Source organism: Triplophysa rosa, linkage group LG23 (genome assembly GCF_024868665.1).
Source record: "Triplophysa rosa linkage group LG23, Trosa_1v2, whole genome shotgun sequence".
Taxonomy (NCBI): Eukaryota; Metazoa; Chordata; class Actinopteri; order Cypriniformes; family Nemacheilidae; genus Triplophysa; species Triplophysa rosa.
The window spans coordinates 9,207,776-9,234,701 of record NC_079912.1 but is presented as its reverse complement, the minus strand read 5'-3'; the positions used below and the strand labels follow the sequence as shown (position 1 = coordinate 9,234,701).

General features: G+C 37.0%; 2 protein-coding genes across 2 annotated transcripts; both read left to right on the top strand.

Moving 5' to 3' along the window:
- The first annotated feature begins 5,791 nt into the window (after window positions 1-5,791).
- On the top strand, window positions 5,792-11,000 carry LOC130547239 (uncharacterized). The gene is made up of 13 exons (XM_057323019.1): window positions 5,792-5,961; window positions 6,376-6,569; window positions 6,664-6,804; window positions 7,629-7,767; window positions 7,878-8,070; window positions 8,152-8,293; window positions 8,400-8,546; window positions 8,635-8,690; window positions 9,331-9,509; window positions 9,596-9,993; window positions 10,077-10,173; window positions 10,261-10,450; window positions 10,534-11,000. The coding sequence occupies exons 1-13, from the start codon at window positions 5,842-5,844 to the stop codon at window positions 10,677-10,679; spliced, it is 2,142 nt and encodes a 713-aa protein (XP_057179002.1). The 5' UTR covers window positions 5,792-5,841; the 3' UTR covers window positions 10,680-11,000.
- Window positions 11,001-12,439: 1,439 nt separating this feature from the next.
- Window positions 12,440-25,447, top strand: dipk1c (divergent protein kinase domain 1C). Its single transcript, XM_057323020.1, has 4 exons — window positions 12,440-13,372; window positions 20,897-21,631; window positions 22,995-23,159; window positions 24,906-25,447. Exons 1-4 carry the CDS (start codon window positions 13,160-13,162, stop codon window positions 25,161-25,163), a joined length of 1,371 nt encoding a protein of 456 aa, XP_057179003.1. The 5' UTR covers window positions 12,440-13,159; the 3' UTR covers window positions 25,164-25,447.
- Window positions 25,448-26,926: the final 1,479 nt, after the last annotated feature.

The following is a 26,926-nucleotide window of genomic DNA, read 5'->3' as shown; positions in this document are numbered from 1 at the left end:
CATCTGTGATCTTCATCTGTCTCTAAGGGAAAGATAAAATTATGAAGTAAAAATACAATTATATAAAATATAAATTGAATTGAATTGAATATCTAACATTATTCTCTTTATTCTTTTCCATAGTTCTAACTACTTGTTGTGCTCTTGAGGATCAAGATGTGGACCGTTTTACAGACTCACTTGGCCTTGTTTTGCGATGTGTTACATGATGGATATATTGGTTAAGTGTTGTTTAAACATGATGCTTAAACATTCATTGTTTAAAGAGCCATGTTGGCTACTATGAATTGTAACTGAATAAAAATATTTAATGTACAACAAGGTACAAAATTCGTCTGTAATGTATTTTTAAAGTTGTATCAATTTTAGGCATTTTTTTAAGATACAAGGATTTTGCAAACAATTATTTTAATGTATTTTATGAAGTAAAAGCTTAAGTTACATGATTATACAACTCAGATGGATTCAATTTAAATTTTACTAACAGTAACAATATGCAAAACATACTGGATATACAGTAATTTATGTATTTCTTCTAAATACAGTAAATTAAAATAAGCAATTTGCTGTGAAAAATACAGCATTATACTGTTGTTATTAAAAAGTACAGTTTTTTCCTGTATTCTGCGATTACAGTAAATGCCTGTAAATTAAATTACAGTACTGTGGCTGTAAAATTACAGTAACTGGCTGGCAACCCTGCTGCCAGTAATTTACTGTAAATTTTACAGGATTTTTTTTACAGTGTGGACATATAGCAGTACTATATATGAGATTCAATCAGAAGTGTGTGTGTGTGTGTGTGTGTGTGTGTGTTCATGTTTGTATATCCCGGTGGGGACCAAACGGAATCATGGGGACCAGGTGGAAACCAAATTAAGGCACAGCTAAAAAGCATAAATTGTACAGAATCTGGGAATAAAGTCTATGACGGTTAGTACAGTATACATTACGCCTATGGAGTGCAGATAGTAAGGCTGTGTGTGTGTGTGTGTGTGTGTGTGTGTGTGTGTGTGTGTGTGTGTGTGTGTGTGTGTGTGTGCGTGCGTGCGTGCGTGCATGCGTGCTTCTTACTTTTCATCAATTACACTGAAAATTCATCATTGTGCTTAGAAGAGAGGCAACATGTAGGTTCACTGCAACCTGTTTCTTCTGTATCCTGTCATTTTAGATGACGCTTCTTGTTCCACTCTCTGGATTAATATCTACAAAGGGTCAGGAAAAACAAAATGTTTTAAATTAAATATATAGAATATATTATATTAAAACACATGAATTAAATCATCAGCTTGCTAGTGTTAAATACTAACAGGGGAGACTTCTAAATAATTTGCCCTAAAAAAATCCATCTCTCGTTGAGAAATATTGGTTTAAATGTCTTAACAACAGGTATATAACATTAACATATCTATAAAATGCAGGTAAGGAAGTTGTTCAACCATTACCTTTCAGTGGACTCCAAGATACACGCTGCCCCATCCTGGTACTCAAGATTGAATATGTAACATGTTATGAACAGAGTGGCAAGGCCAGACATGAAGCTGTGCTGAGCACCGTCACACACAACCTAACCTTCAGTAGTCAGCATCCAGTGGCCACCAGTCAAAGTGTGTCCTAAAACAAACAATACCACATGTGACAATAGTTAATAGTTACTATACAATTTTTATCTTTAAGCTTTTTACATTTAAACTACATTTTAGTATAAGTGACTCACTCGGTTGTTAAAACAAACTCTAAGCAAATTACACAGAGTACACTTAGAACCGTACTTACACAGAAATATAAGCCAACTAGGGATGTCACGGGCAAGAAATTATCACACTGGTATTTGTAACCCGTCTCACTCGCACCCGCGATCGGTCCTATTTGGGAGACAGACCTGCCCTAACGATGGGGGTGTCGCTAACGTCTTTTGCTACAGCTCTCAGCTGGCCTCCGTTACATACAGTATATCTAGCTGGTTACGTACGTTAATCACTTTACCGGGCTATCCTCCGTGGACACCGGTTGACCGCAAACTTTGGCAACGCGTTTTAATTTTGGCGCTCGATTTAACGGATGACTGCATTTGCAAATTTGAATTACACCACAAAATAATCACGACCGAGTGTGATGTTCAACACTAAATTCCCGTCAATCCCAACTGTTGAAGCATGTAACTTTTACCGTGTCAACACTACAGCGGGCGCGATGTTCAACATTAAAAAAACAACCGTCAACTTACTAATACAATGAAGTGTAGCTCGTCACATACCGCCTTCGCTCCTAATGTGGACAAAAACTCAAAATAACATGAAAAACTTCTGTCCTCAGATGCTATAGTGACGGAGAATGTTTGAAATCTTACCGCGACCGCGCTGCTGAAACCCCGCGCAAGACTCCTTTGTTCCCCACGGATGGAGGATGCGTGAAAGGGGTTACTAATATGAACCGTGAATGTAGATACCTGTATATACCAGTATGATAGTTACGAAATATGAAAAAAAAAACTTAAGTCACTTACCACAGGTGTGAATCACTCATGTTGCGCACTACCCGAATCTCGACTGTTGAAGATGATCCCGCCATTGTAGATTTGAAATTTACAGCAATATTCTGTACATTTGAGTTAATCCGTCACGTGACCCCAGAATGCATTGCACTTTACAGCAATATTCTGTATTATTTAAAAAACAGGCAGTTTCTGTAAAATAACGCTGTAGTTTTTACAGCAATTCGTTACAGTGCAGTGTACTTATGGTACTTGGTACTTTTCACATTCATCACTCCATTACTTGATTATAATAACAGTACGTGAACGTAAACTTTTACTGTCACCATGTAATTCAAATGCTTTAAATGAAACATATACACACAGACAGCAGTTGTGATACCCACCCAAAGTAATACTGAATGAGGAAACAAACCAAAAGCACATGATTGACAAGAAAGAAACAAATCTATTTCCTGCAAAGGTTTGTTTCAAAGAGATGAAACAAAAGTTTTATTAAAAACGAGTTGTGTCAAATGTCACCACATGAAGTACATTTATGTAACCTGGCAACATGGAAAAATATTTGTACTCCAGTTTAAATGCAAAAGCCAAATGTATTAAACATAAAACAACCCATGATTTATATTTGGTGAAATCTAGACTTTCAAAACCCATTTTTATACTTTTTGTAATTTACAAATTTCCACATAAAGTCATTCTCTATAATTTGAAGAACTTTCTGTGAAAATATAATCTTGACATCTTTAATATATTGACTGAATAAGACCATGTCAAATTTTGAAATCATAGTGAAATTATTGGTTTAAATCAAATTTTGATGCTTTGAAAATAGATTTTGAGACGTCAGCCTGGTTTTCACAGACTGGGTCACTTATCATACATTAAAATGAAAAAAAAAATGGACATGCTTATATTTACACGACACCAGTTATCGTGTTACTGTTGCTGCTGTAGATAGGCTAAACAAAAGGATGTTTAGCAGATTACATGCTCTGCTAGTTATCAAGTAGATACTGTACCATGTTTACATCTGATCATGTTCACTTTTTCTTTTGGTTTCATTTTGATTGCGATTGGATTTAGAGATTTTTAGCTACTTTGTCACGCACTTACCTGTTACCAAATGTCAAGCTTTCATTCCATATGATTTATTTGTAGAGAAGCAGTAGAGAGGCAGCAAGAACAAGAACAACAGGAATTTTTCACTTCCTTATAAGCAAAGTTTTCCATTAAATGTATATTTGCCTCATCTTTAAATCTGCCTGTAAAGAAATAAAAGTCTAGTGCTTCTGTACATTGCTGCTATTAGGCTGAAACCTTGTATCTACATTTTTTTCATATTTTATTAGTATTGGTCGTCCTTGCCCCATGTTTGTCTGTGTGTTTTTGCAAATATTTGACCAATAGAATAAATTGAAAAGAGCTTGTCTACGTTGACAACACAGTGTTTAGTTACTGAAAAAATACTGTGTCTATTCATCTTCTGTAACGTAGCCTGTTTGGAGAGCTTTTAGTCAACAATATATTTGCTGTCACTCAATACCCTAAAAAATGTTGGGTTATTTCAACCCAGCTTTGGGTCAAAAATGGACCACAACCCAAATGTTGTGTTATAAATTACCCTGGGTTGGGCTGATTCAACCCAAATGTTGGGTTGTTTTAACCCATTGTTGGGGTCAAATATAAATATTCTCTGGGTTATTTTAACCCAACTGTTGGGTTTGTCCATATTTGACCCATTGATGGGTTGAAATAACCCAACATTTTTTAAAGTGAACCATGCTTGAAACAACCCAGCATTTTGGGTTTAAACAAACTAGCATACAGGTTCATTTATTACGCACCAACACTCAAAAAATGCACAAAAAATGCTGGGTTGTTTTTACCCATGCTGGGTAAATGTGGGACAGAACACACTGCTGTGTTGTCTTTACCCAACCATGAGGGGGTTGAAATAACCCAGCATTGGGTCATTCACAACACCCAGCTGTGTGTTCTGTCCAATATTTACCCAGCATGCGTCAAAAACAACCAAGCACTTTTTAGAGTGAATGTGTTCGGTCCATACATTTACCTAGCCATGGGTTGAAAAACAGCATTTTTTATAGTGAAATTTTGAAGAATTTTAGTTTCCATACACTTGGCTTTATTATATACAGTATACCAAGTCCTTGTAATGTTTGACATCCTAGTTTTAGTCAATTTACATAATTCATTTTAATTGGGCCTACATAATTCATTTGTGTGGTGTTAAGTATAGCATTACTGGCAGTGAATTGCTTGGCACAAAACTAGACTGGGTAAATAGTAAAAGTTATATTGAGTGTTGGGAGATATATTTAATGGTCAGTTTTAAGAGATTTTGAAGAGTTTCTATTATGTTGCTCTTTTTGTGTTCAGAATTGTGCTAAAAGGTGAAACTTGTGCTTAGGTTGTGTCAGTTCAATGTGATACTATAAGTGCACTTACCATTTTTATGGTCTTATAAAGTAGGCATGCTCATGTATATTGTCAATATATGAGGTTAAATGATCAAATACTATTTGTTTGAGTGGGTCTGTTCTGGTCTTGTCATACTGACAGAATCTATGCAACAGGATTCATAAAACTATATTTGGTACGCATGCCAAAATGAATTTAAATGAATTAAAATCATATCGTACTTCTTATTTGAAAATTTTGTTTAAACTACTTGTAAAGTTCCTTATTTATCGAGTTTCATGTCTTCTATTTATTTAATAATATCTTTGGATTAATATAACATTTAATAAGCACAAAGTCATCATGTCATTGAAAGAAGAAAATGAGACACACTGAATTGCATAATTTGCTGGAAAAATCAAATTCCTACAACAATAAACAAACCAAAAATTGCAAACTTTGATTTGGGTATTTCTTTGGCTTCTTTACAAGCAAGCATTTGAAGTTTCTTTAAGAAACTGCTTCTATAAGCTACACATTTAACAACTATCTTGCTGTGATTCTTTCATAGCCTACATCCTTCTGACGGTTTGATGGTAAAGTCACACCAGAAAAACCACTTCAACACCCTCTTGCCTAATTCTTTAAAGGAAGCTTTACGAAACTTAAGCTTTTACGAAAAAATGTTGACATAAATCAGAACCTTCAATCAGAATGTGACAGTTGAAAAGAAACAGTGGGTCAACAACATTGTCAAGCCAATCATTCTTTATAAGTAGGATGTACAATGAAATGCCTATCCCTTACTGGATTATTTATAGTGACAGAGTGCAGACCATGATAACTTCCTCAATCAGGTCCTTTAAAAAGAAAGTCAGAGAGCGTTAGAGAGTCAGATAAGTTTAGTAGAGGCTCTGAGCATCATGGCGGTCTATACTCATCTCTTGGCCCTGCTGCTTCTGGCCACAACAGCCATGGCTTCACACTTCTATGGAGGATCAATGACCTTCAACCGGAGACAGACCAGTGATGGTAGCTATAAGGTGAGAATTTTAGCTTTAATTATCAATTAAAACATTTGCTAAAGTCACAAATAATCATATTTAATTGCCATAGGATTGTGCAAAGTTAGGAAAGCAAAACAGTTTCATTCACTTATTTATTTATTTATTTCCAAATATGTAAAAAACCTTTATTCTTAAATCATTTTATAGGCTGTCAATCAAACTTTTTTGTATTATGGTGCATATTCACCTATTGTATTTATATGGGACTTCTATTGAATTATCAAAAATAAACAAATAAAAGTTCTTTTGGGCCAGTTTATGGTTATTTCAGTGATTGTTTATAACCTTTTTTGTTATAAAAATTCGGTACTGTGTCGTCACTTGTTATTCAATGTCAAATCTGGGTCCCGAAGCAAAACCATTTGACTGAAAAATGTTGTATTATTACAGGTGGATATTCGTTTTAAGGCGGCCTATCACGTCTGTGATCAAAGTGATGATTGGTACTGCTCGTCTGGAAATTGCGGCACTAAAACCAGTTATGCGAGCGGTCGTATAGATTCAAGTCCCAATGGTGGATCCTGGTGTCAAACTGAGGCCGTCATGACAAGAACCCTCACCAGCAACTTGCCGTTTCAGCTACGGTAAGCTCACACATTCAGATCAACAAGACTTTAGCACAAGAAATGAATCATAAAAAAGAAAAAATGTACAATAAACTTCTGCGTGTATCAACAGAAAAGATAGCTGCTGTTGGATTTATAACGTAATCACAGGAGGTGGAAACTGGAGACTTCTCACGACCATCGACCTCGGAGTCAGATCTGACACCTCTCAGCCCAACAGATCTCCAGTCGCAACCACACTACCCATCGTTAGGTAAAAGCACATGAATCACATCTGAAATATGAAGAATTGAAAATATTGATTTTGCTTTGTTGACATTTAGGACCTTAAGAAGTGTTTCTTTTTATTCAGAGTTTTCAAGAAATCTAAGGGTTTCCCTTAGGGTTAGATGATGATGAGCATTTAAAACATATTACAGTAATGCCATCTTTGCATACTGAATTATCAAGTGTTATTGTTACATGTCTTAAAGGCATAGTTCACACAAAAATGAAAATTCTGTCATCATTTCAAACCTGTGTGAATTTCTTTCTTCTGCAGAACACAATAATATATTATGAAGAATGTTGGTAGCCAGACAACGGCGGTACCCATTGACTTACATTGGTCTTGTGTTCATACAATGGAAGTCAATGGGATCCAATGTTGTTCGGTTACCAACATTCTTCAAAATATCTTCTTTTGTCTTCTGCCGAAGAAAGAAAGTCAAACATGTTTGAAATGACAAGCGAGTGAGTAAATGATGACAGAATTTGGTTGTTCAAATTTTTTTTCTTGGGTAAACTGCTGTTGTTCAGTGATTAGAGAATGGCGCTAACAACGCCAAGGTCATGGGTTTGATCCCAGGGGATTGCACAGTCAGAAACAAAAATGTATAGTACAATGCAATGTACATCGCTTTGGATAAAAGCATGTGCCAAATGCTTTGTAAATGTAATATAAACATTTTCTGGGTTAATTTAACCTAACGGAACCACACCTGGGTTGACACCAATCATTTTTTAGAGCGTTCATGTACCTCCATGAAAACAATGTCAAGCTCATTGCAAGATTGAGTGCATTTGGTCTGTTTCTAGAGTTCCTCAGAACTGCCCCAGGAACTACAACCTGCTGTCCTGTGATCCAGATAAAGATCAGGTTCGATGCAGATATGGACTTCTGAGTGCAAACGAATGTGGAATGTGTAACCAACATACGGGATTCACTCTGGATGAGGTGAGAATGAACAAGTGTATTCTGCAACATATGATCTAAAGCAGAATTAAGGCAGTTGATTTGCTACTCAGAGTATAAAACTATAAAGCTTACTTTTCATTTCTTTATAGAATACCTGCACTCTGTCCTATCGCAACACTTCAACGCGTGGCATTTACGGATTCGAGCTCGTCATGGAAGATTATCCTACCAAGAACATTAGTTTGAGATATTCCAATAATTCCACAGCGCTCAGAGTGCCTTTTTCCAACAATCCTTCCATTCAACCATTGAGCAAAATCCCTCTCCAGTTTTCTTTGGAAGGTATAGTATATAACTTTATTTGGTCATGTATTTACCACATTCCTCTGCAATGTTGTGTTTATGGTTATATTGTGGTTACAGTGGAGGCTCCTGCACCTTCTTGCGTTGAGGGTCATTATATGCCTCGATTCATCCACCCAACACCTGCACACGGGGAACACCTGCCGGCTAGCGTTAACCAAGAGCTGGAGATCAGAATAAAGGCTACTGCCATCTATACAAGGTATGATGAAAAAGTCTGTTCGCTTTAACATTTCCAATGTACTTTGTAGTTGAACATAAATGGAGCTTAATTTTTTCATAATTTAACCGTATTTTTGGTTTTCTAGTATCGTTGATGTGGTCATTAGTGGACCTCTGAACAGCACAAAGGAGGTCACCACCTCTGGAGAGTATGTGATCAACTGGACACCAACTGCAGACAACCTTGGCCAACATTTCCCATTTTGCTTCATTGCAGAAGCTGCCCAGAATGTGTACGTTCGTACAGCCAAATTACTCTGAGAAAAATACAGTATGTCTTTAAAAAGATTCAAGGCTAATTTATATCCATTAACATTTTAGGTCCAGAACATACCAATCTGAGATGAGATGTGTCATTGTTGTGGTTGGTCGTGCAGGTATTTACAGCTTTCTTTAAAATATCCTTTGAAAAAGATCTCTTTAAAATTTGATCACCAGATTTCAAAAATCAAAAATCTTATTCATACATTGTAGTACCATTTACATGCGCTCCAGTGACGGTTAGGGGAGGGGCTTCAGTATAGCATTTTTCCTGTAATTAAACATTTTTAAATGAAAGATTCACATCATACAAATTCACACAGATTAGCCGCTTCGTAAAACAGTTACGAATTCCTGTGAGATCAGGGTCTGGATTCACAAAACATTCTTAAGAAGAAGATTCTGCTTAACTGCCATTTTTGGCCACAAGGGGCGTAGTTTAGGGAACGCTCTTAAAACTAAAGGTGCTTGAAAGGTTCTTGACAGCGATGCCATAGAAGAACCTTTTTTCACAAAGAACCATCTCCTTCTTACCTTTTTACAAATTGAAAAACATTTCTTCACCACAAAGAACCTTTTGTGAAACAGAAATGATTTTTGTTGAACTGACCATACAACCTTTTTTGGCCAACATAAGAAGCAGCAATGAAAGTGAAATGTTTGTACAACATTATATGTTTTCTTTTTTTTGTTTGGAAACTATGGGGCTCAATAATGACTGTTACATCTATATACTGATTTTTTTCCATTGTTTAGGTCCAAAAGCTGATGTAGTATGCACTAAGGATATAATGTCCGTGACAGTAGAACGAGCCAATATTTCTGGTATCCATGGCAATCACCTGCGGCTCAACGATCCTTCCTGTCTCGTTACTTCAAATGACACCCATGTTTTCGCCAATTTCTCCCTGAACGCCTGTGGGACTCAGATGGAAGTAAGGAAAGACTCACTTTGAACAAAAAAAGTTACGTTTGTGTCTATAGAACGTCTGCATCTTTCATCTTTATCATTTCATTCTAGGAGACAGATGAACATCTAATTTTCAAGAATGAAATTGTCACATATGATGATCCAAGAGATATCATAACCAGGAGACACGAGGTGGAAATCGAAGTCATGTGCAAGTACCATAAGCAGAGCAGTATAACGGCAAAATTTGACGCTCACAGGCCGGCCGTCAACATCACAGAGAGGGGCTTCGGCACATTCAGCTATCAGTTCGAGTTTTATGAATCTGGTTTCACCACCAGAAAAAGTCCAAACTCTTACCCACTGGAGTACGAAGTGGGACAGACCATCTACATGCAGATTTCACCCATCAATTTGGTGAAAAAAACAGAATTGTTCCTGGAGTCCTGTTCAGCAAAACCCTACGATAATCCCAGTTATCCCATCTCTTACCCCATCATTGCAAATGGGTAAGACTAGACATCGTTTAACTCAAATTCATCAATTCTAGCCGCTTTGTTGTATCTGACGATTGTTTTGTTATGTTTTTCAGATGCAAGGTTGATAGCACTGTTAAGTTCCTCTCCAGTCATCAGTCCAGTGTCAAGTTCAGTATGGACGCTTTCAAGTTCATTGGGCAGTTTGACCAGGTAAAGACAAAACTGTATCGTATTGTACTTTACGACTGAGTTACTGTGATTTTACTCTTTTGATTTCCCTCTCGTCTTTTCGTTTAGGTATTCATCACCTGTTCAATCATCATATGTGAAGCCAACAACCCCTACACTCGCTGCGCTCAGGGCTGCACCAATGGCTCCGTACCTCTTCCATCCTCTCACGTGCACAAAAGAGAAGCTCCCATGCAGACCGCAAGTCACTTCATCTCTCAGGGTCCTCTGAGACTCAGGAGGAGTTCACCTCTCACTGGTACATCTCATTTTTACCTCGCCGGTGTATGTAAGGTGTGAAATGAACAAGTGTACCTGATACTGTTTCTTTTTGGCTTTCAGAGTTCGCCAGCCCAAGCCTGAATCTGAATCTGATGTTCGTCGCCGGATGTCTTCTCGCTGTAGTTGGCATGGTGTGTGGAGTGGTGGTCTACAAATCTAGGACTTCAAAGATCAACTATCAGCGTTTGAAATCAGATGAGATTTGATTCAATCAGTTTCATCAGCAGTAAAAGTTAATGAAATATTTGCACTAGGTGTTTGTTTGGTTAAGGGAAATGTAAGTGGGAAATGTAGGAAATAAAAAACATTATTAAAATAATAATAAATGGATTTTAACCCCTTTAGATAATTCAATATATGTATGCCAGAGGTGTTGGTAAATAGGTGCACTTTATTAATGCTTATTGTTATAAAAATCTTTTGGGCTTTAAAATATGTATTTTCCATATCAACTTGTTTGTTTTCCATGCTGTGTATTTGTATCTATTCTGAGGTGACAAATAAAGCTTGTAATTTATACAATCAAATTTCTCTTTTCAGTGTATTATTTTATTATTGTTGCATTGATGTTTGCAATAAATAACCGAATTGACAAAAACGGCAGCCATAATCATCATCTTTTTTGTTTAACACTTCTACAATTACCTTTAAAGTCATATAAATACTTGTCTAAAAGTTAAAAAGCTCTTTTCAAAGTTGAAATCACACTAGAACGGAAATGGTTCTACATTGTGTTTACATGACAAGATTATGCTAAAACTTTATGTCTAAATGGTCTTCAGTTATTAGCTATTAGTTATTAACTTAAAGTCACCATGAAAGTTGCACCGGAAGTTGCGATTGACTTTTTTCCGTATGGTGACGTGTATCCGAGTGAAACGGCTTCTGAAATTTGAAAAATATGCTTTGGAGTAAACATTCCCTCTTAAAAGTATGATAAAGGTTTAAATTTGAGTTGAAAGTAAACCAAAAGCTGTGCCATAACCGATTGATATAAATTACATCAGCAAAAATAAAAGCTAAATTAAAGTAAATTCTCTCAGTCGCAAAGCATTTACATTTCCTACTGTACATACCCCTGCGTGTGATGTTTTTAAATGTAACAGTGTCAGACAACCACAAGATGGCAATATTACACCTTATAAAAATCAAAGACTTTGACCGTGGGATTTTGGTTACCTTTAACATTATACATTTTAAGTTTTATGTTCTTATTTTTTATCAGCTCATCAGCTCAAGCAATATTCTGATAAAAATGATATATGAAATAAAATATATTACATAAACAAGTACATTTCAAGTTACAAATAAGTGCAATATTTAGTATTTAAAGGCGGTTTTACAGTAATGCCATTATCAGTAAATCCACAATTCTACTTTTTTTAAATCACAAAAACAATTTGTGATGAATTTTCACTTTACAAATGCCCTCACAATCAAGTTTGCCAGAAGTTTAAAATCCATAACCATTTTAACAATGTGCTCATTCAGCATTTTACAGTGCACAATCTCAAGAGTATCTGCAATTTGATGATGGCATTAATACGTTTGAAAACTCACAGAGCACATTTTTATGACTATCTAATTGGCAATTAAAGCAGCCTGAGACATTCCCCACCAACGTGTAGAGACTTTTAAAGAAAAACACATTAAATGAATAAATTATTCTTGTCCTTGGCTGCAAAGCTTTTTCTTTTCTAAAGTCGGCGATTAGGGATTCTGTGCACCTGCGGCCGTTCCTGCAGACTCCAGCAATCGACGGGAAAGCGCCCGCTGAGATTCCCGCTGCTGCAGTTCCAACCACAACTTGCTAGCTCAGCCCTCCACTCTCTCCATTTCTTGATCCTGGAAATGAAATTCCTGGGTATTATTACCGTGGGAGAACCCGTCCCAGATCAAATAACCAGTAATACTGGTCCAAAGGGCAGCTTGTGTATTAGTGTTTTATTTTGGTGGGGTTGAAAATGCAAACAGGATTTTAAGTGAGAGCTGAAGGCTGTGGAGTGTCTGAGTCTCCCGCGGTTGGCACAAGCAACGGATTTGGCAGAGCTCACAAAACACCGCAGCCCAAGAGAGGTCTGTGCGCCGGCAGGAAAGGCCTCGCTGCCTTGGAAACAGAGAAGAAGGCGACCCAGAGGAGGCAAGCGCTCAAGAAGGGGGCGGGAGGCGAAGGGAAAAAAGGTGGAGTGTTGTATAGAGAGAGAGAGAGAGAGGGGGAATTGAGAGCCAGAAGCAGAGAGAAAGACAAGTGGAGTAGGTGGAAGGCAGAATTCAAGACATCGGAGAAGACTGAGAAACACTAAAGCGCTCAGAAGAAGGTGAGTCACCGAAGGACAACTTGTGGGAAATGAAGTGCTGAAATGAGACTGAAAGACACTCAAGCAATCTGGGCCAGACTCTGAGACTTTCTTCACACACCACTGCCTGCCTCCTTCATTCACAAAACAAATGCAGGAAGGCGGAGAGGAAGCTGGGCGACAGAGATCCGCAAGCCGCTCTGCTTAACAGCACGGCGCGACCAGGCATGCAAACCCCCCGAGAAGAAGGCAGGAGGTTAATCGCAGACACGGACCCCAGAGAAGAGCAACAGGGCAGATATCCTCAACAAGACCACCACAGATGTCCGGGGAAGAAACGGTGAGGAAGACTCGCAGCTCCAGCAGACTCCTGAGGAAAGGAGTCCCAGATGCGGCGGTCCCTGCGCGGGGCCCTGAGGTCGGCCCGAGGGGGCTGCGTCCTCAGGTGGCTGGGGGTGAAGGTGTGCCGTAGGAGCGCGCTGCTTGTCGTTCTGGTCTGGCTGGTCTCCTGGCTGTTCCTCAACAGCCTGGTGTTCGTTCACAGAAACATGTTCTCCGACTTCTGCACCGACGACAAGAGCAAACAGATTCTGCAGAGGGTGGTAAGGCTAATTTCGAATTTTATTCAGTTGTATGAATAGATGAGTGCATGTTACATAATATCACATATCGTAAGACACAAAGTAGTTATTGTTTTATTAAATAGACTAGTATAATAACTTGTCTTGTCTTGCTTGAGGAAAAACAAGAGGCAACCAATTACTAGTGCAAAGTACTTGTCTGGATTCGCTTGGATTGTGGAATATGTAGGTAGGTAGATTAAAATGTAGAAGAAAAAGTTGAAAATGTTACTTTTTAGACTCTTACAATATTGATCTGCTAAAAATGAAAAAAATAAAACTAAGGAAAGAAGGAATAAGAAAAGTTGTCGGAAACTCAGTTATAGTTGTTCCAAACTTTTCAGCAAATAAAACAAAGTTTTCATACTGCAGGATTACATCAGTCAATTATGGGTTGCGGCATTATCAGGCCTCTATTAAAGGATTATGCATTGCTCCTCAGGGGATACCTAAAGCTCTTATTGAGCTTGTGGATTACATGATGTCAAGTGAGTGCTGAAGGAACATTTTGTTTGTTGCCACATCGTGAACCGCAAAATCATTCCTGGTGGTCTTTAAACAGGGTCTGAGAGATAATTACCGGCCTCTTCTCATAAAAAATGGACAATTAGTGGGAAACTCTTTGCATGGCAATTGACGTTACTGAAACTTAATTTGCTGGCGTTAGTGGATTCAGAGCTGTTTCCTTTCTGTTTCTGCAAAAGACACAAGTTAAATGTAAGTTATAAGTTAAAAACAATTTGAAATGAAAGAGCCTTGTAATAATTGCATTTTTTATTTAATCATAATTTCTAGATGTATTGTGGCCATTTCAGTCCAGTGTCTGTTGAGTTTTAACAAAATCAAACCTCAGGAGTGATATAAAAGCATCCAACAGTGATGTGAAAGACTGACAGCATGACAAGACACATGAAAATTGATATAAATCCAGGTTATCACATAAAAATATATTTTTGAACTTTCCCTAAGACATTTACAAATATTACTGTTGTATTGCTTAAAAGTGGATATAAACTTGTTTTTTCCTTGCAGTATTTGAGGTCTGAGAATCTTACCAAATCTTATTTTCAGTTGTTTCTCTAGTTTTCTTTTTCTGTAAATAGATTTAAAAAAAAAAAAATTGGGAGAAATATTAGTTCACAGAATGAAACAAAAATGATCATTGCACTTAAACACATACCTATAAATACAGTGTAGTAACTTACGAAAAACTGAAAATAATTTTGAAATGGTATGTATACAGTATATATGGTAATATATATATATTATAGATATAGGCCTACATTTAAAAGAAGACATATACAAATCATGTATATAAACAAACACTAATGCAATTCTTTGAGCAATGATATACTGACATGAAAGGACCGTTTTGATTCAAGTGTGTAAAATCTAAAAATCATACAATTTTAGTCTGACTTCAAACAGCTGCAAGTCAAAGGAATGACAGAACTGATGATGACTGGGTGGAGATACAAACTATGGTATTTATCATTTTGGCAAAACCTTAAAGGATGCTGTCATTGTTGGGCCGTATTCAAATCCACATTTCCTGGAATAGTTAGTGAATATTTGTGAACCAGGTTTAACAGCTGTGTTGATAAAAACAGTGTAATAACCACATGAATTTCTATTAAGTATTTTGTGTCAGTATTCAATACTGTGTTAGTATATCTGTATCTAAACAGTTGGAAGCTGAACATTTTTTTTCCTGTAGCCTGTAGCTCATTACAAGCAGCGTGTGGTCAGAATTTTAAAGCGCAAGTGACAAAATATATAATCTGCTTGTTTTGGCATGCCATTCAGGCCCGGTTTCACAGACCAGGCTTAAGGCTGGTCCTAGACTAAAATGAATGTGTGACCTTGTCTTAACTCAATATAACTTGCTCGGAAATATCTTAAAATATATCTGTGCCATTGTTTTGTCTCAAGATGCACACCAGTAATGTGTTCATCTAAGGCGTTTTTATAAAAGCGACATAAAGATCTTAATTTAACTAAGACTTAAGCTAAACTGTGTCTGTGAAACCGGGCCTCAGAATGATTTATGAAATGATTGTGTAAGTGTCTACGTTTTAGGCCTTTCCTGTTCTACATCGACAGGCAAAACTCCTCTCGCATTGAACCCAAAATGATCTCAGTGATGAATTTACAATGAATAAAATACAGGACGCCAAACTTTATTGAATTTTGATTGGTTTATCATGTGCTCTGGATTGGATTACACTGCAGTGATAGCGTTGTTCTCATAAATCACGTCAGATATTATTTTGGAAAATCATCAAGTGAGTAATATCCTTGCTGGAATAAAGCTTTCACTTCCTGCTATGACCACACACACTGTGATAAAGATGCTCATAAAAAAGAAATAGTAATATTTAATGTTAATATGACAGTAATGAGTGTAATAATAATGAAAGACACGTTCTTAAATATGTGAATCTAAATCTGCAAAACTTTTTTGTGCATCGAAAGCATTTGTGGAAGTTTTCCATCAGTCAAATTCCCAAACAGTAAATCCAACTTCTCGGCTGATGAGCTGTAAAACATTCTGATAGTCTGCCAAACAGTTAGCTTTTGTACGAGGTTCAGCTCTGCAATAAACAAATAAGAGTTAACTGTTTATGGTTTCTCCCAGCATGTGGCTGAGAACCTTTGGGCAATTATTGTCTGAATTACACGAGACCTTTTTTTAATCAGCCATGGCATCTGTCACCTGCTCAATGAGACCTATATGTAACAGGATTCTTGGCACGGCCTCACAGAATGCACATAACTGCTCTTTATAATGGTGCTCTTCTGCACAGGTTCATTTCATGCTTATATTCTTATGCACAGATGGTCCTCCATGTGGTAGGTGGACATGACCCACCAACCTGAGAGACTTTCATGTAACGTTCATTGTTTTGGAGCTGATTTCTTGCTTCTCTATTAATCATTAATATGAAACTACAGAGGACCTTACTCGTTTAATGTGACTGTTATAGACATTTTGGAGGATGTATATGAAGCACTTCCTCTTTCTGTTTACTAACCAACGTTTGGACAAAATACAATGAACAGTACATGTACAACTGAAGCAAAATGTTAAACAAACGTCTTCAAGACTTCATTCATGTGAAATTAGAAAAACTGACATAGGAAGTGCTTCAGGACCAACTTTACACAAAGAAAATATTTTTTATATATTAACTGTTAATATATGAAATCATTTTAAATATATTTTAAAATATATAGAATAACCTACATTGCTAATATATTATAATATATTAAATGATCCAGAAGAAATTGTCGCTTTTCAAGTATTTGGTTCATATATCGACATGATTTATGGAGTATTATATTTTCCAGTATATTCCAATAGATTTTTGTTTCGTAATGCCACAGTTGTTATTTCTAAATGGTCTGTAGGGTTATAATCACGGCTATAAGTGTTGTATTATCAAGGCAATTTGAAGTTTTCAACAATTTTGGGAAATACAAAATAGGAATTTATTAATGCGGAAAGATGACAGTGGCCCTTGCAAGGACTTTCAGATGATGCCAGCTCCAGACTATAAAATTATAGTCTATATATATAAAAACGTTCTGCGTTTCCACTTCCAAAAAAAAGATGAATAAGCTGTTTTCCAAATCAATACCCCACTATAGGTAAAAAAATACAGGTATAGACGGTTTCATCTTAACAACATAAACAAACGTTACTGCGCTCTTTTGTGACCCCAACTTAACGTCCGGTACACATTCACAAGCAATAGAGTGCCTGTAAATTATTTCTGATAACAATCAAAAGAACCCGAGAAGAAGCGTTACTTGACTAAACTTGTCTCTCTAATATTTTGAATTTAGACTGCGATACCGAGCTCAACCGCTAGATTTCAATGTACCATACGCTTTCTTTAAATGCGCCCAAACTGCACGACCCATTCAACAAATTGTTTATTTAATAAAATGGACATACAACAAAATTCAACAAATCGTTTATTTAATACAATTATTATACAGTAAAATAATAACATAAATTAATATTAACATAAATAAAAAAACAGTTATATTATTAGACACTAGCCAAACACAAACTGGAAGTTACCTGGGGGTCAGGTGCACACGTCTGATGAAACGGTCTCTTGGGAACATTTGGTTTGGATCTTCGAGGATGATATTAATTTCCATTTTTTAAACAATAAACACAAAGTACTGTATTAAGACATTAAACTGATGTGAAAAAATGTTTGAATGTCATTGCATTGCATTGCATGACAAAATATAAAATGAGGCATTTGTTTAAAGCAAGAGGCAAACAAATAATTAAATAATTTTTTCATGCAAATAATTTTAAGTTTGTTAGGTTGTTTGTATGGTTATTAAACAGCTGTTTTTACAGTACTCGAATTGTGATATTTTAATATTTTTCTTCATGAGACAGAGAGAAAGTTGTCTGTAACATTGCCACACCTGTGGATACACTACACCTGTGTGATTGAGAGGCAAATTGAACCAATATGATCATAAAAATGACTATGGGACAGTTAGACAAAGTAAGAAAATATAGTTATCTAAGACATATGAGACACCATATGGAAGACAACTGCCTTCTTTGAACTTTCTGGGTTGTTTAAGTGAGTTTCTGGTGAAAGTGATGGAGTGATGCAGACATTCTTAACATGCCGACACTCACCAGCACGAGCACAGATGGCAATCCAGCCTAGGGGCAACAGAAAAAGATGATGTCCTCTAGGGTCTCTTATCATTACCTTACACGCTCGAATAAAAGAAATATGGCTTGTCTCGTTTCACATCTTCAGTACCCATTGAAGATGTTTTTAAGTGACAGTAAGTTATTTTTTACAGAGATAATATATTAGTTTAATATTTAGCCTATGTTAGGTTAAGAGATTTATTAAAATCCTTAAAGCCTAAATTTATTCATACAAATGACTCAAACTACTCCCAGTTGGTTAGCTTGTCTGAATATGGTAGTGTAAATATCAGAGGTTTGTTATCAGGGGGCTAAACATAGACCCTCTCACGGGCCTCTCGCTGCGTTTGTGTGGGCTAAAGAGGCATCTTGTGGTCACACCAGGGCATCTGGTCCAGGTCGATGTTTTTTTACACTCTATGCTTTCCTGCCAAATTCCACACATCCACTTTAATTCCCTACATTTTTCCAGCCTTGCATCAGATGGGACAACAGTTGTTTTTAGCTCCTGTTTGCATGTAAACTTTCCCACCGCAAGGTCTGGACATATTCAGGATGAATGGCCGCCCTAAATCTCAGTCTCTGTGTTTGTGTGATTAGAATGCAGTCAATGTGTTTAGAGATTTGAAGATGAATGCGTGGAGGCACGGAACACACGGAACACAGATCAGAGGAAGCTCCAGTCGTATGTCGTAATTCATTGCTGTGTTTGCAATCCAGCGGTCATGCTGACAGAAACACATACTTCTTATTCAGTGTGGCCAGAGCAGAACACAAAGAAACAAATAAGATAGTATGCTTATACATTTCTGATGATGTTAACATTTAAAATATGGCAGTGGGTTGTTTTAAAAATCAAGAATATGTGTCCTGTTTCCAGTCAAACTGTTTTATTTTTATATGTTTAGATTTATTGGGATTTGTTGTTGAAAAATTAGGGATTTATTATAGGGCTGTCAAATGATTAATCGCGATTAATAGCATCCAGAAGAAAAGTTCGTGTATGTAATGTGCATAATCGTTTTGTATTTATAAAAACATACACATACATGCATATATTTAAGAAAAATATAAACATTTATATATCATTTAAATTATTGGTAAATATAAATAAATACATGTAAATGTTTCATAAATATACTGTATATACATGTACTGTATGTGTATGTGTTTATAAATACAAAATGAATATGCACAGTACACAGACATATATTATGTAAACACAAATGTTTATTCTGGATGCGATTAATCGCGATTAATCGCTTGACAGCCCTGATTTATTATTGTTAATGACCGCTGTGACTTTAGGTATTAAACTCATTGCATTATTTTTCAAATCGTCCAGTTTGTCTAGAAGAGGTGTGCTATTCATGTCTGGCAAATAATAAACAAAACTTTTGACTCGGGAAAGCAACCACTCCAAAACACGATTTCAGCTTTTGCACAAGCAAGCATTTGTCGCATTGACTTTAAAAACTATAAAAATCAAGTGTTTTCATTGCCATCTTCAGCCAAGTAAGTTTAATCAGCACAAATGTATGATGTTAAGAAGGAATACATTAAAGTTATTTTTAGGTTTTATGAACTATGAATACAAGAAGTCATGGCTAGGGCTGTTTTTTGAAACACAGTGGACATGTTTTTTGGCAAGACCATTCGATAAACCATTATGATGGATAATGATAAGGAAAATATATCACTAAGAGCAGAAAGGACCATTAACAGCCCGGTCCAGCTCAGGACTGAATGCAGATGACAGCTGTTTACTTTGGAAGGTGGCAGAGGAGGATTTGCGGTGCAGTCTCTCTAGATCACCCCGGGGCCCTTGGCTCCCCAAACTGACATATGCGCAGACTGCAGAGGCCACTCATAACTTGCTCGTTTTTTATGGCAGAGGGTAAAAGAGGGGGAAAAGCAAGAAAAAGCAGAACTGTTTTAAGAAAATGATCATTGTTGGGATTCAATTTGTGAATTTATGTATGCAATTAAAAGATGCTGACAGTGGCTTTGGAACCATATCTCGACATAGGCATATATCCAATAAGTGTGATATGAGATTGAATTAAGATTGCATTCATTAAATACACTGTGCATTAATTTAAAGCTAATGAAACGAGTCACACTGAAGAGACGCATCATAAAACATACATTATTTTTAAGAAATCTGGGGATGTACAGTAGAAATCAATGCACATGATTATTGTAGACTATAATGTGTTAATATGATAGAATACAAAATGTAAAAATTGTATTTAACGCAAAAAAAAAAAAAAAAGAAGAGTCTGTAGAATTCAACCTTGATAAACGTGAAATGAATGTGCATTATTCTTTTTAAATCCTTTTGAAGCCTTTCTGCATTTCCTTGATAAAAGGGAACATTTTGACCCGGCAATTTATAATTCTTGGGTTGACGTGATCTTCAAAAGTAATAAATCTATTTTTCTTCAGAAAAGTTAAATACTGCTTGACGTTGCAAAACAATAGCACAATGCCAGTGGTTGCCCAGGGCAGGCATCATATCTCCCAATGTTTTTCACATTTTTACACTTGCTAAGGTGGTTGTTAGTTTGTTGAAAGAATGTTCTGCCCATGCAACCCTAAAATATGGCTTAATAAAGTCTTTCTTCTCAGCTTCTTACTGATCCATCATGAATAAGTGATAACCTTTACAGTATTTGAGCATTATCTTCATAACACAAACCTATACTTTAAGGTTTAAAGTTTGTTTCTGTAAGTACTGTGTAAGCAATAGTAAGAGTGTTGTTCGCCTCAGCAAGCTGATGTAGAGTTATGTGTCTGTGTTTCAGTGTAATGACTATCATCAGGGAGTGCTGACCGGCGACCTCTGCGAAGACCTCTGCGTGGCCGATCAAGTGGAATACAAACGCTGCCTTTATTACGAGAACGGCAAGAAGGTCATGGCCGCCAACTGGCGTGGGGTGCCTGTCGTTCTCAAATCCAAGCTGGAAAACTTCTCCTCCTACGAGGCTTTAGCTCTGCTTGAGTATCAGGACGCTGCAGGGGGAGCGGGTGGCGAGGAAGAGCTCTCGCCCCTGGATGTCATCTTCTACGCCACCCTGGAGATCAAGAACTCTCTCGGCCTGGAGACGGGAACTAACCTGACACTGCCCCGGTTGTGGGGCCAGAGACTGAAGGAGAAAGAGCGGACTTATTCGCGAGCTGAGCTGGCCTCGCTCTGGGCTCTCCTTCAACAAGAGGAGTATACCTTCCTCCGGGTACTGCAAGATTTAACCCATCACGTGGCCAAGATCCTGGGCTCCTGCGGTCACTTCTACGCAGTGGAGTTCTTGGCTGCTGGACACGCGTGGGACCAACATATCTTTTCTTTGGAGGAGCTTTCGCTCAACCCTTCACCGAGCCCATGGAGCGGAAGGGAGAGGAGGTTAACAGCAAGAGATATGGTGCCCCGGGTGGCCTTGAGCTTTTTAGAGATGGTGGAGCATTTTGAGAACGACTTTGCCCATCGCTTACATCTCTGCGATATCAAACCAGAGAACTTTGCTATCAGGAAGGACCTGACGGTGAGTAAACACCAGTATTAGATTAGACCATAAGGTTGTTATTTATCACGTTTAATATCGTCGCTGTCCTTGTACCTTGTATTCACTGTTTTTCAGGAAATGGAAACACAGTACTTTTGAAATGATTAAATACTGTGTTGTCAAAGTTGACAAGCACTTTTTATTACTTTTATTGGTTAGATATTTGCGAAACCCAGTGACAAACCTAAAGTGTGAGTAATAATAATGATTTATGGCATTGTGAAATTAAAATCACAAAATATGGAGGTTTCCGAAGGACAGCAGTGATATGTTTCATTTTAAAATGGTGATTATTATTTTATTCAACATAAAAAAGATAAAGGATGCAAATAATAGTCCTATGTTTATAATAATTAGTATCATTATATTTATATTAAATTCATGATCAAATAATCATTGTCTTATGGTTTGTGATTGTACGTTGTGATTGTACAGTAGTGTTTAAATGCATAGACATGTGATCAAAAAGTTTCCTTAAATAAATGTAAAACAAAGCATAACTGCATTTCCGAAGTGCAAGATCCAAACAAAAAGTTATTATCATATCATACATATGTTTTATAGCATATAGCAATTGTACATCAATTTTTAAGTCCTCATAAGTATATTAACAATACCTCATGGACACAAAAAGATTATTATTAAATATTTATTCATCATTTATTAAAATATTATTTTGGCAGAGGACAAAATAATTATACGCTGAAATTCTTGAGTTTTGAAAATGTTTACTCATAAGTCATGAAACATGATTTAAATTTAGATCAATATTTATAGACAGTTAATACTTTGCATTACACATTCAGTCGTGTTCCAGTAAAGCCGTCAAGACTGAGATTAAAGACTGCTCATTCTGCGGGTTTAACTGGGTAATGTTTGCTACTGTAAACAGCAACTGTCATCAGACAGCTTCTATTCATACAGCGTGTGATGCTCTGACACCCATCTATCAAATGGAGATGTTCAAAAAGCCTTTTGACAATGTGCATGTCATTCTTAAAGATCTTTGCCGAACCTCCCTGTGCGCAAGTTGTTATGCAATGCACAATGTCTCATTAATATTCAAATGAAACAAAGAGCTCAGCATGTACTAACCTAAAACAGCTTTGTCAATGCTTGGTGAGTTTCATTAGTTTAAGAGAGAATTATTAGTTCAGAGAGAGTTCATAGAGGTGAGATTGAAACTCAGATTTTCACATTTAAATGTGTAATGGTTATGTTACGCCTTAAAATGAATGGATACTGTTTAGATTAGGTTCTTAAAAAATATACATATAGCCTACACATAAATACAATTATACATTTAAATTGTTTAATATGAATGTATTTTGTAATCGGTCAGGTGGTGGCAATAGATGTGGACATGGCTTTTTTTGAGCCTAAAATGAGAGACATACTTGAGCAGAACTGCACCAGTGACAACGACTGCAACTTCTTCGACTGTTTCTCCAAGTGTGACAAGAGTAAAAACAGATGTGGCTCGAAACGCAAAAACAGCAACCTTCAGGTGAGTGAGCCACTTCTTACTGTGACTGTCATTTGTTAATGCATCTCTTTATCAGTGAATTACACCACAATTATGTCACTGCTTCCAGCAATGATTGTACATTCCAGCACCTTATAATTGTATGGACTGTGTGGTTAGTAATTATGTTTGCGTTAATGTGCTGGTTTAGAGAACAGTAAATGACTTTGTTTTGGAAAAGTCTGGTAAAACAGCCCAGAGTAGACAATCGTTCTTCCGCTGTAAACACTGGCAAGAAAAATGCAGGGAATGTTAATAGTTCATGATAACGCTGATGGTAATCAGATAGCACCATCATTACTGCTTTCAGACACAATGGGGGTTAACAGGACTGACCAAACCGAAGGAACGCAACGAGCGAGTAACGCAAATTAAAGCTCATTGTTATTTCTCCAAAAAGCAACTGGCAAAACCATCTCCCTTAGCTAAACTAAAAACATTTTTTAAAAGCTAGAGCTTTTACAAAGAGAGCAAAAAACATGTGTTGTTTATTTATTGTTGTGCGGTGCAGTAAGCAGCAACAGGGTGCTACTGTGCCACTGAAAAGTGTCTAAAAATGTTGTTTGCACCAAGGTTTCTTGTTATTCGCTCCACCGTACAGAGGAAATCAGAATAGAATAGAATAGAAAAACTTCCGGTAGACCTTCGCAAATAATAAAATATATATATTTAATTTAATACAATTAATATACAATAAAATATTTATATAGATTCATATTAAAATAAGTAAAATATAAAATTAATTGTTATATTATAACCAAACACAGACGTTAACAGAAGTTAACTTTGGGCCAAGCGCGTGCCTCAGATGAAACGCCTATAAAATGTAAATTGTGATCAACATTACAGTACATTGACTTAAATCATCAATAAAATGAATAAGGCTATGTTGACCATCACTGATCTTCAACTCCAATCAGACTCCAATAAACACTGCAGTAGAAAAAATTACGCAGGTAAATAGAGAACAAAATCTGAATGAAAATCACTTTTAGCAAATTAAAAAAATAAAATACAAGTACAAATTAAGCTCATATGTACAATAATACGTAAAGTAAAATAAATTCTTTGCAGCCCTATCATAAAAACGTTGCCAAACATCAGAAAAACATATAGACAAAATTGATGTTGTCTATAAAATATGACAGAATAATTTAATCGGAATTGTAATCCATAACTATGTTTTTCCGAAAGGCGCCTTTCTGTTATGTAAAAAGCATGTTTTAAAAACGAAATGTCTTCACCAATTTAAAAATCCCCAGTCCCATGCTTCGTCCTAGTCACGCAACCTCTTTCATCAGTCAGTTGCGTTTTTTGGTAGTCAACACCTGTTGTCAATGCCAACTCTCTTTAAGGAGAGCAAGCTAACAGACGAGCTAGCTTCATGAAACCAAGTCCAACCCTGGACCGCAGGTGGTTGAGACAGAGCCCATCTCTCCATCCCCGATCACTTAACACAACCCATGGTGACCTCTACCTTCCCATTGTATGGCCTGCCATTCAGAACAATAAGGGCTTTGTATCGTTAAGGCCATTGGGTCGAGGAGACCATCACATCTCGAGTCCCTTTCAAACGGCACGCAAAGCGAACGCGGCCGATGATTGCTCCGGACATGATGAAACGAGACCGGGATGGCGCTAATGGCCGCTTCCCTCATCCGTACCGATGCTTTCCCTTTGGGCTCGATACCTGTCATGGCTCTTTATCGTGTCCCTTTCTTTCTGCAGGTGATCTGTGAGAAGATCTTCAGGTCTTGGTTTTCTCCCACGCTACTCGGTGAGAAAGCAGGGCTCCCCCTGCAGGTGGAGCTACAGAGAGCCGTGCAAGAATGCGGAGAAGTGGATGGTGGGGAGGACGCGGGCCGTAGGCGGGCGGTGAGACAGCAGCTACGAGGACTCCTCATGGAGCTCATTGAGGAGGACGCAGGAAGCCAAGAAGTCCAGGAACCCAAGAGGAGACGCGTCCACACCGCACTTAACTTTTGAACAAACGTGGCACAAAATAGCTATTAAAGGACGATTCATGTGCAATGCTGGAGAACTTTCCTAAAGACTAGATTGTCTAGACTTAGCTGTTCCCTACAGCTTTTAAAACATTTGCTTCATCTTTAGCATCAGAGGTTAATATCACTTACATTAAGGGTGCAGCTTCTTACCGTAGGCTCTCAAGGATCATCTCAGATAATGTTTCTCATGTTTATTTGCTGGAGAGAAATTGTCTACCTGTGAATTTGTAGAAGCGTTTCAATAAACCAAGGCTTAGTCATGACCGTACCGTTTCATTTCTTACGAGCGGGAAACCACAGCTGCCCGCTGTCACGCCGCATTACATTCCCTTCGCATATCAACACTTTGCCAAGAATCTAAGAGAAGGCTCAAAGATCAAACTAACATTTGGTTCCCATTGACTGAAGAGGAAAACTCCGTAGGTTTGTTTGGATCTACCTTTAATGTTTTCATCATCACAGGGGATCAGATTCCAATCTGCCTCCAGCTGTCTTTCAGGAGAGGGTCGGGTAGAAAAGACTAAACAGAACCTTTGGGCAAGGGTAGGATGAGACATTGCGTGATTAGGGTACGAGCAGAGCACTAGGAACATATTACCTCACAGCAAACTTCACTGATTTATGTTGTCTCGGTTGGACTCATTTCCCCGATTGGCTTGCCGAGGTCATCACTATGTGTCTCCACGGCAACGACAAGGGTCTGGTTTTGATCTCGGAAATAACGTACTGACAGCAAGTTTGGTGTTTCTGCTAAAGCTTTAGAATCTGATGTTTTTCTTTCGAGATTAATTTACATTAAAGAAACAATTTTATAAGCTAAACAGTACCAAAACATTTAAGATCAAAAGCTTGTTTGTTTACTGTGACACAAGATTCTTACATATCTGAGGAACAGGACAATGTTATGAATTATGTGTTTTGTGAAGGGTGGGGCAGATTAGTTGTGAGATAATGAAATGCAGTGTTTGTAATTATATGCTGTTTATACCACAGTCTCCACTGTTTAGAAAGAAGGAACAAACTACAGGGTTTATTATTCAAAGCCTCGCAACTGCCTGCGTTTCACTGTTGTTTACATCGACTGCATTGTGTTGAATAATTCTTTCTTATTTTGGAGAAATGCTGGAGACTTTCTCAAAGCTCTGGAACACAGCTCAGCGTATTATATCTTACATTCATATGCTGTGACTAAATATGTCCTGAATAAAGTATAGGAGCCTGTTTGTGAGCACAAAATCATGGCCAAGGAATGGCTGGGACGAAAAGGGACAAAGGAGGTTACAAAAGTGAGAAAAAAGATGTTTAGATTAATTTAATTGACATTTTGGTGCAAACTCATTCCCTTCTCTCACAAAATATGTTTTGCTGTTGTTATAACTCGATATGTGTCGGTCTGTCAGATATAAAAATAATAATATTTAACACTATATTATATTACATCGCCACTGTTTTTCCAAAATTTTGGATGTTCAAATGTACTGTTTTTCTGGAAATTATTGGTTGTCAAAGCACTTTTTAATACTTTGTATTGGTTAGAAATTTGCAAAACCCAGTGACAAACATAAAGGGTGAGTAATAATAATGATTTATGACTAAAAATAAAAATCATGAAATATGGAGATACAAGGTTTCAGGTGTGCAGCGTATCTAATACTATACTAGATTGTCACCTGAAATATTTATTATAAATGATATTTACTTATAATATTGACAACATCTGATTTTGCATACTAGATGAATAAG